We start from the raw sequence: 21,201 nt of genomic DNA on the forward strand, positions 1-21,201 counted from the left end.
TTCTCAGGCAAAGAAGTCAAGGAAGAAATGCAGTAATTTCTAATGAGATGCACACAAAGATTACCATAAGGAATTTTGAGTCTCAGCCCCATCACATGATTGACCTCTCCACATTTTTATTTCACCACTCCAGAAATCAATTAGCACAGTAAAATGATATGAATTTTACTTTGGTGTAAGATCTGTTAAGAATGGAGCTAAAACGATGTTAAGATTAAAGCCTCAATCTAAATATGCACTTGGATATAATGCATAACCTCAGACTAATTCCCCTTTTTCTCTCTCATCAGCTCCTGAATCCAGCCCCACTCTCTGTGACTGCTTCCTTCTGTTCTTCAACCTGAGGCTCCCCTTTGTATGGGCCATAAATGCCAGGTAGGCTCACAGCTTCTCCACTCCTTTCTTTCCCCTAGCACAAACAAAATGCTTTGAAAGATTTTAATATTTCAGAGGTAGATGCAGTATTTAGAAAAACAAATCCAGGGAGCAATGCAATCCTGAAAGTGTTTCCGTGGTATTTACCTTCCTAATGTTTCATAATGTAAGTGGATCAAGAATGTTTTCTCTCAGTTCCATTTTATTTTCAGTTTTCTTTTGCCTTTTCTTGAGGTTTGAGTTTCATCCAAATATCCTGTTTAATCCAGGAACTGTTCTAATCAGCACCCTTCTTCCTTCAGCAAACTTTACTACTGATTTTCTCAAACCTATCTTGCAAATAAACCCGAACAGGAAGACATAAAAATGTAAAGGCTCTGTCTTGAAGCTATGTGGTAATCACAGGAGCTTCTGATCGCATACTTTGTCATATTTGTTCTTGCCTCATACGGTGTGAAGTGGGTGTCTATGTCCAACACCATTATCATCTGCCTCACTTTGTTTGCTGTGGCTGTAACAAAATACTTCAGACCAGCTGATTTATAAAGAATAGAGGCTTCTTTAGCTCACAGTTCTAGAACTTGGGAAGCCCAAAAGCACCGTGCTTGGCATCTAGTGAGGACCTCCTTGCTGCATGATAACATAGCAGCAGATAACACAAGGTAAGACAAAGCAAAGGTGATGACTCAGATCTCTTTCTCTTCTTATAAAGCCAATAATGCCTTCATAGGGACCATCCTATGACCTCATCCAATCAAAGTTGCCTTTGAAATTCCATTAACATATGAATGCCAAACCATTAACATATGAATCTGGGGATTAAGTTTCCCACAATGAAATTTTGAGGACATGCTCACACCATATCCATCACCTTTCTCCTCATTTTGTAGATGAAAAACCTGAGGCTCAAAAAAGGAGGTAACTTGTCCAATATCACACAGCTATTGATAATATTAAAACCTTCTAATAAATGACTTTGCTTCTGAGATCTCAGAGAAATTGTCAAACTGTATCTATCTCAACACATTCCTATTTCTGATATGAAAACTTGGATATGAGAATAATATTGAGTGTCTTCCTCTTGGCAAAATTATTTGGAAGAAGAGACAAATGTTTGCGGAAGATGCTATAGCTGTAGACCACATCTGTATATAATCAGTTAATGACCATTTAGGGCAGCAAAAATTCTTCTTTGAAAATAGAAGTATGTTCCAGGGGGAATAAACCTGTTTTGGAGACACATGGGTAAGCCGGATAAACCATGGGAGTCACCCAATGTAGCAATTCTAGTGTAGAACATTCAGCCATAGATCAAGAGGCCTTTACAAATTATGTGCTCTTCATAACAATGAGTGAAAATGAATCATACACTTTGAGAATTAATCAACATACAACTAGGTGAATAAATTTTGCACATGTAATGTTAATGAAAGAACTCAGACCCCAAAGAACACATTTCAGATGACTCTGTTTTATAATGTTCAAAAACAAGCAAACCTAATTCTTGGTGTCTTAAGTCAGGATACTTACCTTGAGTGGGGGTAGGGTGAGAAAGGTGTTCCCCACCATCTTTGCATCTTGAAACCCTGAGCAAGGGCCACAGGCCCAGAAATCATACAAAACTGGGTTCAAATCCTGGTTCTACAAGTGGGTTACTTTGAACAAATAATTTATACTCCCTGTGCCTCAAATTTTTCCATCTATAAAATGGCCTAATAATACCTTCCTCAGAGGGTTGGTGTGAGAAGTAAGTGAAATAATGTATGTAAAGTGCCTGGCAGCATGCGTAGGTGCAATAATAAATGGTAACTATTATTATCCCCGCCCCTATGCCTGATAGTAAACCAGGATCAGAGAAGAGATAGGTAAGTGCACAGGTGAGAAGGAAAGGGAAGAACCAAACCAGGCTTATGATCAAACATGTGCAGAATCCACCAGGATGCTGTACAGGAGAGAGCTGGTTCTTCTCCTCCCACAGCCCACACAGTCTCCTAAATCTTGCTCCCTACAAGTGTGGGCCAGCTCCGTGTAGCCGGCAAAGTTGTTTTTGTCCCATCTACACAGACCCTTGCTAGAGACTTGACACTGATCTGATAAAATTAATTTGTACTAATGGTCTCATAGTGGTTACCAGCAGATAAGTGGGTTACCCTCTTAATGATATAAGTTGCATTTTAACCAGAGCCTTATGGACATATAAAACCTTGACCTAGGCTGAGTATAATTTCACCTTATCCCAGGTCAGGAAGGAGCAGATTGGGAGGGAAATGGGAGACAATATAAATAGGGTAGTGTTAAGGTCAGTGATTCAGGAACAAACCAGAGCCCAGGGGGTCCCAGTTGTAGAAACTCTGCAGGTCTCCCTCTTGATTGCAGAAGGAGGACAACACCAGACATGTTGAGTTCTTTCTAACTAGGGAGAAGAGTCCTTTCAGGAGGCCCTGTCAGCTTAGAGGCCTAGGCCCTTTGGAGATCAGAGCAGAGATAGAATTTTCAGTTTTGACTTTGATTGTTAAATGAGGTCTTAGGACAGTCACACAGGGGACACTGCTTAGCAATGAAAAGGGGCAAACAGCTGACACATGCAATATGGATGGATCTTCGGAACATACTGTTTAAAGGGGAAAAGCCAGACCCCAGAGACTACATGAAATTCTGGAAAAGGACCATGTATCTACACTGACAGATGCCTGGGACCAGAAATGAGATTGATTTAAAGGGGTGGGAGGAAATGTTTCTAAGCCAAGGAAGTGTTCTGTATCTTCACAGAGATAAGGTAACAAGGACATAAGAGTTTGTCAGAGGCCATTGAACTGTCCACTCAGAATGGGTGCAATTTATTTCATGTATGTTATCCCTCAGTAAAGTTAATTTTAAAAGGAAAAACATGACATCTTAGTCATAGTGGTTGTTCCTCTCTGGAGTAAGCTGGGAGGCCTGCTGGAGAACCTCAGCCTCCACCATTCTCCTAGCAAATTAACATTTGCTCAGGACTTGGCAGTTAATGAAGCACTTTCTCCTCTTTTGATGATAACACCTATTCTATGAGGTGGGCATGATTAATCCCATTTTATAGCTAAGGAAATCGAAGCATAGAACAGCTAAGGGAATTGTCCTAAATTTTCTGACTCAGAGTCTTGCTATCTTTCCATTGTCCAGGACTGGCCCTGGAAATGACCTCAGAAATGATGCAGATCCAGGGAACTGAAGCCCGAGAATGAAAATCCCAACACAGTTGTGCTGTTAAAGATAGTCCAAAATCAAAGGCATGCCTCCTCTTACAATAAAGAAAGAAATGTTAAATCAGGTTCATCCGGAATGGAGATAGAACAATATGCATTTCCCATATGCAAGAGTTTCTGATCAGAGTAGAGGATCCATCCTAAAACAAGAGTAAGGCTCTTTTCCAAGGCTGTAGATTCTACCTCTCACTGTGTGGCACAGTCCTGCATCCCCCTGAGTCCCAAGGGTCTTCTAACTTTAACAAACTACAGCAAGCAGCACATGCATTACCTCACCCTAGTCTGGCTTGTTTCCTAGCAGTGATTGTCCAAAGCTTGCTCGTTTCCCCCTTCTGTTGGCTTCGTACCCTTTGCCCATTCCTCCCTGCTGAAATCACAAAGCTCTGGTCCCAGAAAGCAGTCATGAACCTCCTCCTCCTTGCCAGAATCTTTAATATTAGAAAAGGGGCCCCTGGTGTGGGATACTGGTTATCCCCTGGCCCTTTCCATAGGTACAATTTAAAAGCATGTATGTATGTAGGAGTAGAGAGAGAGGCAGGGAAGATCAAAGCTGTTGTGTACATAGGGGCAAAATACTGAGTGGAACCATAAGAAACAGTCAGTGGTAGTTAACCTGGGGAACAGATATCAAACAGTGGGAGGAGGGAGAGTTCTATGTTTTATTTAGCTCCTTTCTGTTCAACATGAATTCTAACCAATATATGTGGATTACACTTATTTATTTATGCCAATAAGCATAAGCTAGGTCCAGAAATTATGGGCCATATTTACCTTATATATATCTGCACATAAAAGGAAAAACACAGGAAGCATTCTTTTTCCCCCTTATTATTAGGATATAATAGTTGTATGGGGAAAACAGTGTGACCTTTACATATGTGCTTAAACTTTATCTTTATTGGATTCACCCCCTCCATCATTCTCCCTTATCCACTCTCTCCCACTTCTTAAAACAATTTCAACAAATTTCACTGGAGAAACATTAATTCTTAAAAATAAAATAAGCATCTAAAATTTGCCACCTACCCACCTTCTCAGTGACCAAAACATGCAACAACTTAAATGACATGACTGAACCTGCTCCAATGTCATAGAGCCAGGGAGGGTTGTAAGAAGGGGGCCAGGAGTGGAATCTTCCATGGATGCCTGGCTCCCCTCTGAGTTACTGACACCCCTGTTTGCATCTCCATGGGGTTCACTCCCACCTGCATGTTAGTCCTCACCCTGTGTGCTTGCTTCAGTCCTCACCCTCAGCCCTCTTCAAACCATACTTTGTTTAGGGCCAGAATTGTCTTACTCTTCTTCAGTGTTTTCAGAGTTTAAAGCACACAGAATAGAGGCTGAAATAACAGTTATTCAGTACAATGTAGTCAGTCTCAAGAGGACAGGAGGGCCGGGGGTTGACACCACCAGATAGGGTCAAGGTAGGCGGCAAGCACCTACTCTCCCCAGTTCCTCATGTCTGCTCTGTCGGTGCCTGGCAAGGTTCAAACGCCTTCGCATGTTTACCAAGACCTTCTCTGCTCTGGTTCACACCTGTCTTTCTGCCCTGGCTCCCGAGACAGTCAAACTGGTCCTTTCACCACTCCCTGAGCGCACCTTAAGGCTCCCCGCCTGCAGGCCCTTGCTCATGCGTTTCCCAATCTCTGTCACTGAACACCCAGGTCACACCAACGTCTCCCTGAAGATCTCTCTAAAGCGCCCCTCTGTCTGGGATTGCTTCCCTTCCCAAGTTCCCTTACTGCTTTGCTAGGGAGTTGTACCAGTTTGCATTGTGATACCTCCGTATCACGGAATGAAGGCGTGTCTCTCACCCCGCCTTTCCAAGCGTCAATTACAAGTCTAGGATCTGCAGAAAAGAAGGAGCAATACACGAGTTAGGTCGAGTTAGAAGTAGAATTAAGTTAAAGTCTAGATCAAGATTGGGTCGGCTTTAGAATTAGAATCGAGAATTCAATTCTAATTGGTTAGTCAATTTCTAGTCTCACCCACTAGGCGGCACCCGCAGTCTCATTCCGGTCAAGACACCTCCAGGTTTTGAAGTTTATTACCTGTCTAACAAGTTTCCTTCCTGCCCTACTGTCTCTTTAAGAAGGTGAACCAGGTGAGGCCAAGACTCCGCCCCCGGGTCTGGCCCCACCCCCCCGCCTCCGCCCGGCCGGCCAGGCTTACCCAGTCCCCTGCAACCTGGCCCAGCTGTCGGGGCCGAGGTCCCAGGTCCCGGCCGGCGCCATGGAGCGGCGCTGGCCCCTGGGGCTCGGGCTGCTGCTGCTGCTCTGCGCCCCGCTGCCCCCGGGGTCGCGCGCCGAGGAAGGTACCGACCCCCGCCCTCGCCGCCCACCCCCCGCAGCCCCCTGCGGGAGCCCGCATTCCAGAGGAGGCCCTGCTCCCCGCGCCCCACTCGCGCTCCCTCCCTGGTTTCGCCCGGGTCGCCAGGCTATCGATTGGCCAGGCCAATCTTTGCTCTTTAACCCCGAAGTGCTGCACTCCCGGGCCAGTTCCCCCCATCCCCCTTTTGCTGGCCAGCAAATATGCCTGGGGGTGGAGAGGGATTCCTCACCATTGCCAAGAAGCCGCACCCCCACTCCTGCATCTTGGACCCTTCTTTTGCCCAACCCAGAAATCCGGGCCCTCTAAAGTCCGAGGTGGGAAGCGGCCTTTGTCAGCCTAAGCCAAGGCCACAGAGGAACCTGCTACGGGGCGGGGATGGGGGTGGGGTGGTAGGGAGTAGAAAGGTTAGAAGCTAAAGGGTTTCCCAGGTGTAGGGGCCAAACCTTGCACCTAAAGTCGTGCACGCCCTCTCCAGTGCTGCTCCTCCACTTCCCCAAATCCGAGTGGTGCCTTGTACCGCCAGTCACAGGCCAGGGCAGGCCTTTGACAGTGAAAATCGTCTCTCCACCGAGGAACCTCCTTCTAGGGTCCCATTCAGCATTCTCAGAGGGCAAGTTCCCGCTGCCATCCACCCATTATAGCTCTGCAGCTCTTGGATGCCCCAACCTCTCCAGCCTCCCACCCCCCACCCCTCCGCCCCGCCCCAGGGTCTAGCGGTGCAGTTCTCAGTAGGGGTATTCCTCATGCTTTGGTTGACTTTGGTCAAAGCTCCAGCACTCCAGCCCTTGTCCCACTCTGCCTTGCTCCCTTCACACTCTGAATAAGACAGTGTAACACCTAGAGCTCCTCACTCCTCATTCCTGGGTCCTTTTGTGCCCCTGAGCCTCAGGTTGTCCAAGCCGTTAGGAAGACAATGTTGAAGCCTTGGGGCTGGAGGGTCCTAAAAGAGAGGAATGTGGGTTGCAGGGCCACTTCCTCCCCTAGAAGTAACACTCTCCTTTTCTTTTTCCCAATTTCAGTCACTTTGATGGACACAAGCATGGCACAAGGAGAGTTGGGCTGGCTGCTGGATCCCCCAGAGGATGGGGTAAGTGTCTGAAGGAAGGGTGTAGGAAGGTTCAAGGCTGAAGGCCAGTGGGAAATGAGGTGGAGAGGTGGGTGGAGGAACAGAAAAGAGCAGGAAAAACTGGAAGTGTCTCCTCTGTAAGGGGGAGGGGAAGCTGAGTCAGAGCCTCCTGAATGGGATATGGGGGGGTCAAACTTTGCCCCACAGGAAATGTCTCCACCTCCTGGCCCCTCCCCCTCCCTGCTGTAGTTGTGAATACTTACCGGGATCTGAGGAGATGAACTCACATCCCATGGGGGAGAGCATGGCTGTGCTGGAGAATGCTGAAGGCTGAAACCAGAGTCTTGCTTGGGACAGAGGGACAGAGGCACCAGGAAAGCAGCCTCACCCTCAGCCTCAGCTCCATTCATCCCAGTGGAGTTTCTTGGATAGGTTTCAGGGGCAAAGGGTCTGATACCCTCAAAGTTAGAAGCTGCTCCCCTCCAGTCTCCTAGCCCTTGGCTTATTCTCCATCCCTCCCAGGTAGGCTCCAGGCATACAATGTACTCCAGCTGTTTGAGGACACAAGAGCCTGCTCCAAGTCCCTTCCCTCCTTGGGTGTCCCTGAGAACCAGTGAACAGAGGTGGGTTGTGGGTGAATCTCAGCAAGCATATTCCTACACAAAGTCCAGAAACACCTCTGCTACCACCCAGCAGAGCTGGCTGCAGAACCACAGGAGGCTGCCTGGAGAGTTGCTGGTCCCAGACCCTGTTCTCAGGGTGCTCCCTTCCAGGACCTGAAACTTCAGTGCAACCACTGTTTCTGGGGTCGCAGTACTTGCTTTCTTTCCCTTTTGGTCTGAGGGTCTTTGCTCCATTCTGTGTTCACTCTCTCACAGAGTGGCTTGTAATTACAGTTAATAGACTAAGCCATAATATATCCTCCAGGAGGGGCTGTTTGGAAAATCCTGGATTAAGCCAGCCCTAATAGATGCTTCATCTCATAAACCAGCTAATCACTCCACAACGATGGCAGCAGGTCCATCTGCTGGCTCTCACTGTCCCTGTGTTGTGCCCCTGCCAGCCCCACCCAAGTAACTCTTCCCTAATTGGGCCTGACTGGGAGCAAGGTCCTTTTCTCAACCTTGTGCTAGGAGGGTAATAAGACAGTCAGCAGTCCCATACTGCTACTCTCTACGCAGAGTCAGGCTCCTCAAATGCACCCATGTAGCAGCCAGTTGGGCCTGAGTGTTAAGTGAAAGGATCCATAGTGCTGTTCCTGCCCCCCTGATTCTTCCCCATCTTCAGTGCTAGAACTGGAAGAGGCAGTTACAGCTGGGAACATCTGCTCCCTAGGCTCCAGCTGCAGTCTTGGCAATCTGGTTACTGAGCTGCACATTTACCACCCACTGCCCTGTCCACCTGTCCCACCCTGTGCCTGCCACATGGGCTCTGGCCTCCTCACAGCACAGACTCTAGTTGTCTTCTCATTATAGCTTCATTGCCTTTCAGATACCCCTTGCCTGATCTTTGAACTCTCTGACATAATGCAGAAATATGTTCCTCACAGCAGCTTGTACTTCTATCCCACCCCACTATAAATTCTTAATGAAGGATGCTTTTTCTTGCCTTTCCCAGAGCTGAAAGTAAGCATGAGAGGCCATGCACAGGAGTGGAGTAAAAAACCAGGAAAAGGAACTTTCTTAGGACCTTGGTCTCTTCCATATGAAATGAAGGGGTGGCATCCAAAAATATCAATGGAATATTTTAGAAAATCTGAGTGCTTTTTTTTCATAAATTCATCAGGCAGAGAAAATACTTAAGAATGAGAATATTTTTGGAAGAGGAATGAAGTGGGAGACTTGTCCTATCAACAGATATCAGAGCATCAACAATGATTAATACATGGAGTACACTGACAAGAATACTGAGGCCAATGGGATGGGATAGAAAGTCCAAAAACAAGCCCACATACATAGTTTTTAATGAAGATGACAGTGGAATTGCAAACCAATGTGGAACGTATTATGGGGGACAGAAAACTTTCCACCCCTGGTGTTTTCATACTGGAGTCTATGAAACTGGCAATCCATAACAGGAGAAGCCCTATTCTAGTTACATGTATATACACAGGAGGCCCAAAATATGATACTGGAGGAAGAGTGAGATGGATGAAGCATTTATCTACTCCTGAGCTATAGAAAGGAGTTGAGGGTGGAGAAGTGGGACTAGCCTGTGTTCAGGTGAACAAAGACTATCCTGCTGTGCAGATAATAAGTCTCTGGGGTATTAGAAGTTATCGTGGAGCGGCCCTATTCCTGCTACAGATTCCTTCCTAATGTAGATTTCCTTCAGAAATATAAATTTCTTTTGATAAAGAACAGCTTTTCAGAACTACTGTGTCTACAGTTTCTGAGTATGACAAAGAGTTATACTTTGGGATGGTGTGTTCTGGGCCTCCAAAGTATTAACAAGCCATTAAATTGACAATCGGATGTCTGTAGATAGTTTTTGGTTTTTAAGCAAAGAAAGTAAAAACACCTCCTTACTTTACTACTTCACACACACGCACACACGCACACATGCACACACTAAATTTTAAGGAGATTAAAATGTAAACCTAAAAAACAAATGTACAAAAAGTTTAAAACAAAAGACAGAAGCACTTTATAATAATGCAATGGGAGACCTTCCCATACAAAATATACAAACCCCCAAATCATGACATTATTATGTAAAATTTTTAAATGTATATCCATAGAAAAATACAATTAAACAAAGAAGCATGTTAAGCAAAATGATTAATGTCTATATAACATGTTTTTTAAAAGCTTATCCAAATGAATTATCAAAGGATAATAGGCTATGAACAAATAAGTGCATAGAAATATAAAATAGCCAGTGAACAAAAGAGAAACACATAGCCTCCCCTTCAAAGAAATGCAAGGAAAAATGGTAAGAAGTTGTTTTGACCATCAGATTGGCAAAAGGAAAAAAGAACATTAATATCCAGTGATGGTGAGGTTTGTAGAAAATAAGCCTTCTTGTACTGTAGAAGTATAAATTGATAAAAATCTTTTAGAAGGCAATTTAGCAGTATCTTTTAAAATGTGTAGCATATCTAACAAGTTCTTCAGAAATCTTACATTAATCTGTATATTTTCCTAAACTAAAAGCTACCTAAATGCCCAACAATATGACTGGTGAATGATTAAATAAGTCATGGTATATCCCTACAATGGAATACTCTTTATAGGTTGCTAAAAAGGTCTATACATACTCATATAGACATCTTTCTAAAACATTATTTTTTAAAGCAAGTAGGTTACAGAATAACATATGTATGATCTCATTTATATAAAAAACAAAAACAGGGCCTTTAGGCATTTCTCTAGAGGCACTGAGAGTAGTCTGGAAAACTATTCCAATTATTAAGAGTGGCTGCCTCTGAGAACAAGAGTGGAAGAATGAGGGGACTTAACATTTTATTCTGCACCTCTGTTCCTTGACTTTATAATCACTGAGTAAGTCACTCCGCAATTAGGCAAGTCACTCCACCTGCTTGTGCCTCAGTTTCCTCATGGGAAGTGCTTAGAACAGTGACTAGTTCAATTGTAAGTGCTATAATGGTGCCAGCCATTGTTGTTATTCGTTTAAATTTTCCTTTAATGTAAAAGAAGTTAAAGGGGTAGACTAGATAGTGCCTGGGAATCCAGCCAACTTTCTGATTGGTTTTGATAGTGCTGTAACTGGAAGGAACATTGGAGGGGTGAGATTCTTCCACACAGACAGTTATGTACTTGTTCTTGCCTTCCACAAGCAGAGGGGCTTTAATATTAAAAAAAAAAAAAAAAAAGAGGAGGAAGGAGGGAGAGAGAGAGAAGAAAAAAGAGAAGTCTCCTCTGAACAAATAGGCAGAAAGGTTGTGAATGAGCTTTGCCTTTGGGGTACCTGATGGCTCTGCTGATAAAACAAGTAAAAATTGGTGCTCACACTGTTATGTTTGAGGCAAGCTAATTGAAGGGACCAGAGAGGGCTGGTAAGGATGTTAAGGAGCTACTGTCTTATCCATCCCATATCCAGGCAAATCCTCAACCTTAAACACTTAACCTGCTATCCTGAGGCTGAGGAATCAGGTTAGGTAGATCAAGTGGCATGAACATTGTGGGGGTTGGGAGGAGGGGAATGGGGTGCTCCAATACCAGCTTCTTCATCAGCAGCAGTCTGGACCCTGACCCGGATTCTCTTCTTGCAGTGGAGTGAGGTACAACAGATGCTGAATGGGACACCCCTATACATGTACCAGGACTGCCCAGTGCAGGAAGGTGGAGACACTGACCACTGGCTTCGCTCCAATTGGATCTACCGAGGGGAGGAGGCTTCACGTGTCCATGTAGAGCTGCAGTTCACTGTACGTGACTGCAAGAGTTTCCCTGGGGGAGCTGGGCCTGTGGGCTGCAAGGAGACCTTCAACCTTCTGTACATGGAGAGTGAACAGGATGTAGGCATTCAACTCCGACGGCCCTTGTTCCAAAAGGTACTACTGCATGCCACTACTACTGAAACTAATCCCTACCTGGCTCCTTACCATGACCCCTCTCAAATAAGAAAAAAAGGAAGGCAGAGACAGGAAGACAGTACAAATGTAGAATAATGAAAAGAATGTGGGACTAGAAACCAGAAAGGCTGGATTGAGTGTCTTCTTGCCTTGTCCTGACTTTGGGTATGTCATTTAGCCTCTCCAAGCTTTGGTTACCTTGTCATATAATAGCCATAATAATAGGGGCAGTCTTTTCTATTCTACAGTTTTATACTTGTATCCATTGAGATAGCAGGATGCCATGGTGAAAGAAGGTAGATAGTGCAGAGGTTTTTAAACTTTTTCTTCAGTACCCATGGTGTTCATGTGCGACACACCCCTATGAGTTACTGTTACATAGTAGGGTAATTCCTTGTTGGCAGTCTCTAGTACCATCCCTTTTTCTTATTCAGGAACACACCAAAATACAAAACAGTAAGGAGTATATTATTAGCAGATGTGCTCTCATTTCTTCCCAAAGAGCAAAGGTTGTAAAGTTTGTTCTTGGTAATAAATTAATTATGACACACTACAACTGATCACTTCATTGATATTAAGGTTGGGAACACCTTCCAATAGTGGAAATTCCTGGAGTTCCACTTCCTGGATTCCAATTCTAGCCCCCAAGATATTGTAGCCATGTGATCTCATGCAAGATATCTAATTTCTCTTAGCCTTAGCTTCCTCATCTGTTAAGTAGAGATGATAAGACATCCTACCTCATGGGATTACTGCATCGACTAAGTAACATAATGCACACCAAATGCTTAGCCTGGTATCTCACACATAATAAACTTTCAATCATGGTGATTTAGATCACAAAATACAGGTTACGTATCCCTTATCCAAAATACTTGGGATCAAGAATGTTACAGATTTCAAAGTTTTTCAGACTTTATATTTGCTTATAATGAAATATCCTGAGGATGGAATCCGAGTCTAAACATAAAATTCCTTATGTTTCATATACACCTTATACATATAAGTTGATCGTAGTTTTAATAGTTTTAGTGTGCCTGCATTTTTAATGTGGCTGTGACATGAAGTCAAGGTTGGGATTTTCCATTTGTGATATTCCTTAGGCTTGCGAGCATCTCAGGTTTTAGATTTTCAAGTTATAGATGTTATGTAGGAATGAAGCATCACCCCCTCATCTCCTGCCCTTCCTCCCAGGTAACTACAGTGGCCGCAGACCAGAGCTTCACCATTCAAGACCTTGCATCTGGCTCTGTGAAGCTCAATGTGGAGCGCTGCTCCTTGGGCCACCTGACCCGCCGCGGTCTCTACCTTGCTTTCCACAACCCAGGTGCCTGTGTGGCCCTGGTGTCTGTACGGGTGTTCTACCAGCGCTGTCCTGAGGCTGTACATGGCTTGGCCCAATTTCCTGACACTCTCCCTGGACCTGGCGGGTTGGTAGAAGTGTCTGGGACCTGCCTGCCCCATGCACAGATCACTCCTGGACCTTCTAGTACACCCCGCATGCACTGCAGCCCTGACGGCGAGTGGCTGGTGCCCGTGGGCCGGTGCCACTGTAAACCTGGCTATGAGGAAGGCAGTGGTGGCATGGGATGCAGTGGTAAGGAAGGAGGCACTGAGAATCCCTAGGGATCACTTGGGAGGGTCTCCTAGGTGCCAAGCCAGGGAAGGAGGCTGAGGCTGTATCTCAGCATTTTGCTTTTTGTTGTTTTGTTTTTTAATACTGGGAGGTCAAACTCAAGACCTTATGCATGCTAACCAAGTATTCTACCACTGAACTGCATCTCTAGTTGTTGGTTTTTGGAGAAATAGTCTCACTATATAGCCAAGGCTGATCTCAAACTCAAAATCCTCTGGCTTCTGCCTCCTGGGCACTGGGATTATAGGCATGCACCACCATGCCTAACCATCTCAGTGAGTGCCCAAGAGTCCTGTGTACACATATGCACAGGTGTTTCCAGTACAAGGGACTGGGGTGGAAAGAGTGTGGGATTGGTTCTTCATATAAAACATTAGAAAAACATGGCTCTGCTCTATTCTCTCTCCAGTCTGCCCTAGTGGCTCCTATCGGACTGACTTGAACATACCCCATTGTCTCAAGTGCCCCCAACACAGCACAGCAGAGTCTGAGGGGGCCATCATCTGTACCTGTGAGAGTGGCCATTACCGAGCCCCTGGGGAGGGCCCTGAGGTAGCATGCACACGTGAGTCCAAGGGGCAGGGCCTGGCCATCTGGGAGGAGGTGCTGGACCTATGCAGCCCTTTGTTAAGATGAGAATTTCCCAGAGCTTATCATGAGGTATTGGTGACTGTCCAGGGTGTCAGGCACTTACTTGCAGCCCCTCTGTGGACCTGCTCTCCCTGGAAAACTGCAGAGATGTGGTCAATGCTTTCTCTTCAGTAGAAGTCAGATCTCCTATGAGAGCTTTGGAGGACTTCAGGGGTTGGGGGATAGACAAAGGAGGGGGTCAGCAGCTTGGGTAAGAACGAAACTAGCAGTTACTGATGGCCCCTTTTCTCCCACAGGTCCTCCGTCTGCTCCCCAAAACCTGAGTTTCTCTGCATCAGGGACTCTGCTCTCTCTACACTGGGAACCCCCATCAGACACAGGGGGACGCCAGGATGTCAAATACAGTGTGGAATGTTTCCAGTGTAGGGCCACAGCACAGGATGGGGGGCCCTGCCAGTCCTGTGGGACAAGTGTGCGCTTTTCCCCAGGGACTGGGGGGCTCACCATGCCTACTGTGCGAGTCGAAGGCCTTGAACCTTATGCCAACTATACCTTTAATGTCAAAGCCCAAAACAGAGTGTCAGGGATGGACAACTCCAGTCCTGCCAGTGCCTCCCTCAGCATCAACATGTGGCATGCAGGTGAGGCACCTGGAGCAAACAGATAGCCTAAGATACAGGGACAAGTGAAGGGCAGGAAGCAGTGGAAATGCTCCTTAAGTTATTCCTTTTTTCCTTCCAAATCCAATGCTGTTCCTCTGGATGCCCAGAGTCACTATCAGGTCTATCTCTAAGGCTGGTGAAGAAAGAACCAAGGCAGCTGGAGCTGACCTGGGCAGGGTCCCGGCCCCGCAGTCCTGGGGGGAACCTGAGCTATGAGCTGCATGTACTGAACCAGGTCAGGATGCTACTGGGAGATGCTCTTTGGTGTCTGTTGCTTTGGCACACTCCAATATACCTAGCCTGGGTTGAGGGGTAGGGAACCACCCACAGCAAACTGGCTTTCTCAGGACAAAAGTCTGCAAAGAATCCTGTCCTTATGATATTAGCCAACCCCTCCCCTACGTCTCCATCATCTCCACCTGGATCTGGTTCAGCACAGACTAGTTAACACAACTTCCACACACAGGATGAAGAATGGCACCAGATGGTTCTAGAACCTAGGGTCTTATTGACAAAACTGCAGCCAGATACCACATACATCGTCAGAGTGAGAATGTTGACTCCACTGGGTCCTGGCCCTTTCTCCCCTGACCATGAGTTTCGGACCAGCCCACCAGGTGGGTTATTTCTTGTTGCTCTCCAAACACACTTGCCATTTCACACATATACCTTAGCTCCTATTCCAGTTAGTAACCATTACACTGTTCTGCACGCATGTACACACATACACAGAGTGATTCCCCTGATATAAGAGACAGGCATGTATCCAATGCCTACTGAGAGACCTGATCCTGGCATACTCAGGGCCCTGCCTTTTAACCTCTTTCACCCCATGGACTATGAACCCCAAGACTTCCTCACCCTTTTGCCTACAGTTTCCAGGAGCCTGACTGGAGGAGAGATTGTTGCCATCATCTTTGGGCTGCTGCTTGGTCTAGCTCTGCTGCTCGGGATTCATGTCTTCCGTTCAAGGTGCTGGTTGGTTCCTGTCCCCCCCCATTCAGTCTTTCTGGGTCCCTTTGCTTCATCAGAAGCCCTGACTGTGGCCCTGATGACCCTCCTATCCCCTACTACCAAAGCTCAGGTGTATCCTTCCACCGATCCTGTACACCCAGTCCCAGATGCTTCTGGGGCAAATTCAGCCAGAGCCCACTGGACCACTGAGGTGGTCCTGGGACCTGAAGATGCTGCCTCACCCCCACAGAAGAAGCCATCGGCAAGGACAGCAGAGGCAGCGTGACCATGTCGCTGATGTTGATCGAGGTAAGCCAGAGCACCTGTGTGCACTCAGGTGCTTACGTGTGTGTGTGTGTGTGTGTGTGTGTGCATGTGTATGTCTGTGTGATGCCACTGGGAAACAGCCAAGGGACCCATATTGCCAGGTCAACTCTGGGGGTATAGTCAAGTTTTATTGTCCCCAGGGCTCTCATGTTTCCTCACCTAATTAACTTTGGTTAATTAACTCTGCCCTGAGAGCCGACAGTGGCTCTGATGCAATTTTCTGCTGGGTGTTGGGGCCAATGCACCACCAACTTGGGCTGTAGGCAGCCTTCCCCATTCAGGTGGCCAGGTCTGTGGGTCAAGGCCAGACCAGGGGTTGGGGGGGGGGTTGCGGATTAAAGTCCTCTGAGGCATGATGTGGGCTTCCTGCTTGTCACCTCATTAGGTGGCCCTGTCAGAGGGCAGTCTGTTTCTATGGAAGTAGCTAGAGTGGAAGGAATGTTTTGGCTGGGAACAAATGAGGTGTGACTGACTAGAAGGACATGGGGACCAAAGCAAACCAAATGGAAGCCCACCATGAGCCATGGGAAGATTGGGTAACTCAGGGGAGGGAATCTGCTCCCAGGCCTGGGTTCTGGCCACTGCTTTGAACCCTGGGGAGTGAGGAGAGAGGAGCTTAGAGTATTGCAGGAAGAAGGGCCAGGATGTGGAGACTGACTTCAATGCTAAGAATAGAGACTTTCTCCCTCCTGAGCCCAAACAAGGTTCACCTCAGGTAGCAGAGAAGTGGGGAACAGGCTTCGCTGCTTGCCCTCCCCTCAACCCCTGTACTCTGAACCCTGAGTGGGTGCTGTTGTGGCTGAGACCCCTGTCCACCCCAGAGGACAAGTTGTGGCTGAAGCCCTACGTGGACCTCCAGGCCTATGAAGACCCTGCTCAGGGGGCCTTGGACTTCACCCAGGAGCTTGACCCAGGCTGGCTGACTGTGGACACAGTCATAGGGGAAGGTGAGCCCTGCTGTGCACCTCAGCTTTCTATGTGGCAGCACAGAGCTGCCAGCAAGCTCCTTCCTTCAGCCCCCTTCTCTGAAGAGCCCAGCTGACCTCTCCTCTAGCCCCAGAGTTCCCAGGTGAGCTCATACTTGCTCCACCTGCATCCTCCTTAAACTGCTGTGTTGTGTTTAAAAAAAAAAAAAAACTATCAGGTACACCGGAGCAGTCTCTGCCTCCAGCACACTTTCTCAGGGGTTATGGGGTTTCTGATAAAAGAGTGTTAAACATACCATGTCTGTCCATAAAGATGTTGAATGCCAGGGTCAGGCTGTTCTCAGATTGTTCCCAAAAGTAGGAGAGATTCAGAGCCCCCCAGGTCAGCATTCCACCCCACTGGGGGCCCAGTGTCCTTGGACTGCCCTGCTCCCTTGGGTCACCAGAGGAAATGGATCTGAGCAGAGAACAAAGCTTAGCAGTGTCCTTGCCAATAATGCAGGCAGGCTGGCCAAGCTGGGGCCAGGGAGCTCACTGTCAGAAGACAGCCAGCAAGGGTCAGCTGCCCCCTGCCACATGGGCACTGTCCCTGGTCCAGCCTGCCCTTCACAAACACAACCCAGTCCTGCTGTATAAGACTCATTCCCTCAGCATTTAGTGAGTACCTACTATAAGTCAAGTAGCATGCTAACCATGGAAGACAGTGCTGATCAGGTTGTAGAGCTTCATGTTGGTTCTGGACTGTCCCGAAACCCTGTCCCAGCAAGGGTACTCCATGTTTCTGACCCTTCAGAAGAGAAGGTTAGAGGACTGGAAGGGGTCACTGCCTGACCCTGGGGTAGCCTGACAGGGCAGGGCCAAAACCTTGTTTTCTTTGCACCTAGGAGAGTTTGGGGAAGTCTATCGAGGGACTCTGAGGCTCTCCAGTCAGGACTGTAAGACTGTGGCCATTAAGACCTTGAAAGACACATCCCCAGATGGCCAGTGGTGGAACTTCCTTCGTGAGGCGACCATCATGGGCCAGTTCAACCACCCACATATTCTGCATCTGGAAGGCGTTATCACAAAGAGTATGAGCAGCAGTCTCCATGAGCTGGGGCCTGGGGAGGGAAGAGGGTGAGCTACCAAAGGCAGGAAGCCTCTTCTGGGTGTGATGGCATGCACTTTGTGTCTCAGGAAAGCCCATCATGATCATCACAGAATTTATGGAGAATGGAGCCCTAGATGCTTTCCTGAAGGTGAGCTGGGAAGGGAATGTATCATGGGGCCCTGTGCCTTGGGAGGAGGGATAACTGGCCATTCCCTAACTTGCCCACTCATCCCCTGCAGGAGCGGGAGGATCAGCTGGTCCCTGGGCAGCTAGTGGCCATGCTGCAGGGCATAGCATCAGGCATGAACTACCTCAGTGACCACAATTATGTCCATCGGGACCTGGCTGCCAGGAACATCTTGGTGAGTCAGAACCTGTGCTGCAAGGTGTCTGACTTTGGCCTCACCCGCCTCCTGGACGACTTTGATGGCACCTATGAAACCCAGGTTAGAGCTCTGTATACACCATGTACACGTTCACATGTGCTATTTGGGCCACTCGTGGTTATGCATGTACAACCACAAAATCTCATGCTCATGTAGGCATGATAACCTCCCATTCCCTTCGCATGTGGTTTTCTTTACCCCTGTGCATGTCCTGAATCATCACTTTTCTGTGCCATGCCTTAGGGAGGGAAGATCCCCATCCGTTGGACAGCCCCAGAAGCCATTGCTCATCGGATCTTCACCACAGCCAGTGATGTGTGGAGTTTTGGGATTGTGATGTGGGAGGTGCTGAGCTTTGGGGACAAGCCCTATGGGGAGATGAGCAATCAGGAGGTGAGCTTAGAATAATCCTTCCCAAGTCATGCCTAACTCAACTTCTCATTTCTTCCCAAGTCCCTCCCATGGATTTTTTCCTCCAAAATCTTACTTCTTCCTCATCCCAAGTTTTTACACTCCTATCTTCTCTGTCACTTCACCTCACACCTTTGTTCCCATTAGTACTCCCACCCTTGTCAGGTTTGCTTAGAAACTCCATGATCCTGTATGAACATCGTTTTTTCCTGGGCCTCCAGGTTAGCTTTCTACCCTAGGGCAGCCTTCCCTGTCCTCTGCTGTAGGTAATGAAGAGTATTGAGGATGGGTACCGGCTGCCCCCTCCTGTGGACTGCCCGGCCCCTCTGTATGAACTCATGAAGAACTGCTGGGCATATGACAGTGCCCGTCGGCCCCACTTCCTCCAGCTACGGGCACATCTGGAGCAATTGCTTACCGACCCCCACTCTCTGAGAACCGTCGCCAACTTTGATCCCAGGTAACCAGGTTGGGAAAGGACAGAGGAATTCAGAGGGCAGATCTGGAAGAATAGAAATGAGCATTTTATTATGTCCACTGAGTGCTGGGCCCTAAGAAGCTCTGGACAAGTGTCCAGGTGTATGAGCAGGACCCTGTGCTTGACCTTGGGGAGAGCCCAGCCTGCTGGAGATGAGGTCATGTGCTCCATGGCTATAGTTTGACAGAAGGTAAGAAGCAAGCACACTGAGGTGGGATGCACATGGAGAGTTTTAAAAGGTACAAATTAGGTCAGTTCTAGATTATCCACATGGCAGAAAACTACGCCCAGGTCTCAGCTCCCTACCTTCACCTGGGAGCCTTCCTAGAGCCATCCTTGCATGCCCCCCTACATTGTAGCACAGATGGAGTCTCTGGGGAGTATCTGTGGCCAGGTACTTGGGATACATTCTCTTCACCATAAAATATTCCTGCATGTGGAAGAAAGGTTTATACATTTGACAGTTTTGGAAGTACCTACTGGTGTAAGCTTTTTGCTAGACATTGGAGATACAGTAGGGCTTAACGGCATGGTACCTGCTCCAAGAAGCTTGGGCAGCTAGTTTAGGGTGGGGACAGCAAGGGCAGCTAGGAGGGAGCCTCAGAAGTGCTCTGAAACCATGGCCAGTCTGGGGGACACTGAGAGCTGATGGTTGCAGGAAATGGCAATGTCTAGTTCAGGGACAATTTTGCTAAGAAGGCTGGACTTCTTGAGTGCAGGTAACTGTTGACTAGTTTCTCAAAACTGGGAGGAACATGGTCAAAATTGTATTCTACCAGAAATATGGCCAGAATGTAGAGAATGAAGTAGTGAGAAGGGGGTCAGGTGGGGGAGCCGGGCAAGGCTGGACTTTGAGTACTTTATTGGGTAAAGCAGTCTGGTGCACAGGCCTCTGTATCAAACCACCATATATAACCTTGTTTCTGGGAGCAATTGTGCTCCAAGTTCCAACTTTTGAAGCTATCTTTTGGAGCACAACTCCCTCGGACGCTGGAGACTGCATGTGCTAATCTTTCTGGAATGCTGGATATTTTTCCCCCAGATTTACTTTGCTAATGGTTTTTGGCTCTGACTGGCTTTAGTACAGGAACACTCATTGTATTGTGGGCGTCAGAGTGTAAGAATAACAACCAAGGTTGAAGGTGGCAAGCAGGACTGCTCCTAGGACTTGGGCAATCACCCTGGGAAAAGGCAGGACCACCCGCACCCAGTTGGCTGGCCTATTCTCTCCTGCCTTCCTCTTCCTCTCAGGGGGCACTTTCATGTCTGACAGACTGAGGGTCCACTTTGATTATGAACTCCCAGGACAGCCACCTTCCCTAGGTCTGTCCACATAGCAGGTCTGTCAGCTGCCCACCTACTGCTGTGAGCACACCAGGAAGCAGGCCAAGAAGTGGGTTCAGACAAGGCTGGCTAATCCACCAAGCCTAGATTATCTCTACATGGGCACCCAATTTCAGTGCTGGATGCTAACGTGGAGGCCGATGCAAACCAGTCCCTGTTCCCCACAGGGTGACTCTCCGCCTGCCCAGTTTGAGTGGCTCTGATGGGATCCCTTATCGAAGTGTCTCTGAGTGGCTTGAGTCTATTCGCATGAAGCGCTACATCCTGCACTTCCGCTCAGCGGGGCTGGACACCATGGAGTGTGTGCTGGAGCTGACAGCCGAGTGAGAACACTGGGCAGGGGTGGCCTGGACAAGGGAGGGTGGCTGGAGTCTGAGGCTCCAGACTCAGGCCCTCCCTTCCTCTTCCACAGGGACCTGACGCAGATGGGAATCACACTGCCAGGGCACCAGAAGCGTATTCTTTGCAGTATTCAGGGGTTTAAGGACTGAGCAGCTAAAGCAGAGATACCTCAGCCCTCCCCTGCCCTCAGGGAACAAGGACAGGGCCATTGTCAACTCCTTGGGCCCTTCTTCAACCTACAAGATGTAGGCTTTTGGTGCTGCTCCTGCCCACTCTTCTAGGACTCTGCCTCTGGACCCAGGAGCCTGTTTTAAAAATGGAGGTGGGGGGTGGAAATAAAGCAATTGTGGGAGGGTGGGCATGGGGGGAGGGTTTAATATATACTTGCATATGCATATCTATTTTTGTAAATAAACAGGAGCTGAGTTTCCATCCCTATCCCTGATCGTTTTATCTCTCTATTCCCTCTGTTGCATCCCCAAGAAGTACAGATACTACCAAAG

At 47.6% G+C, this 21,201-nt stretch overlaps 1 protein-coding gene across 3 annotated transcripts; it reads left to right on the forward strand.

The window, feature by feature from the left end:
* The first annotated feature begins 5,776 nt into the window (after positions 1–5,776).
* On the forward strand, positions 5,777–21,050 carry Epha1 (EPH receptor A1). 3 transcript variants are annotated; one of them, XM_074061456.1, is made up of 18 exons: positions 5,777–5,931; positions 6,968–7,035; positions 11,249–11,530; positions 12,746–13,148; positions 13,597–13,752; positions 14,075–14,419; positions 14,548–14,675; positions 14,907–15,057; positions 15,316–15,412; positions 15,525–15,703; positions 16,543–16,668; positions 17,532–17,717; positions 17,824–17,885; positions 17,977–18,183; positions 18,367–18,516; positions 18,801–18,994; positions 20,524–20,679; positions 20,769–21,050. In XM_074061456.1, the coding sequence occupies exons 1-18, from the start codon at positions 5,850–5,852 to the stop codon at positions 20,845–20,847; spliced, it is 3,051 nt and encodes a 1,016-aa protein (XP_073917557.1). In that variant the 5' UTR covers positions 5,777–5,849; the 3' UTR covers positions 20,848–21,050. The 3 variants fall into 3 exon arrangements, with proteins under 3 accessions (XP_073917557.1, XP_020036695.1, XP_073917558.1); XM_020181106.2 differs by having other exon boundaries at positions 15,645–15,703; XM_074061457.1 differs by lacking the exon at positions 13,597–13,752.
* Positions 21,051–21,201: the final 151 nt, after the last annotated feature.

Source organism: Castor canadensis, chromosome 2, assembly GCF_047511655.1.
Source record: "Castor canadensis chromosome 2, mCasCan1.hap1v2, whole genome shotgun sequence".
NCBI lineage: Eukaryota > Metazoa > Chordata > Mammalia > Rodentia > Castoridae > Castor > Castor canadensis.

Bases quoted from the DNA above. Each gene is read 5' to 3' on its own strand.
- Epha1 (XM_074061456.1), top strand. From the start codon at position 5,850: ATGGAGCGGCGCTGGCCCCTGGGGCTCGGGCTGCTGCTGCTGCTCTGC. The intron at 15,704-16,542 runs GTAAGCCAGAGC...TGTCCACCCCAG, and splicing joins TGTCGCTGATGTTGATCGAG to AGGACAAGTTGTGGCTGAAG. The intron at 18,995-20,523 runs GTAACCAGGTTG...TGTTCCCCACAG, and splicing joins GTCGCCAACTTTGATCCCAG to GGTGACTCTCCGCCTGCCCA.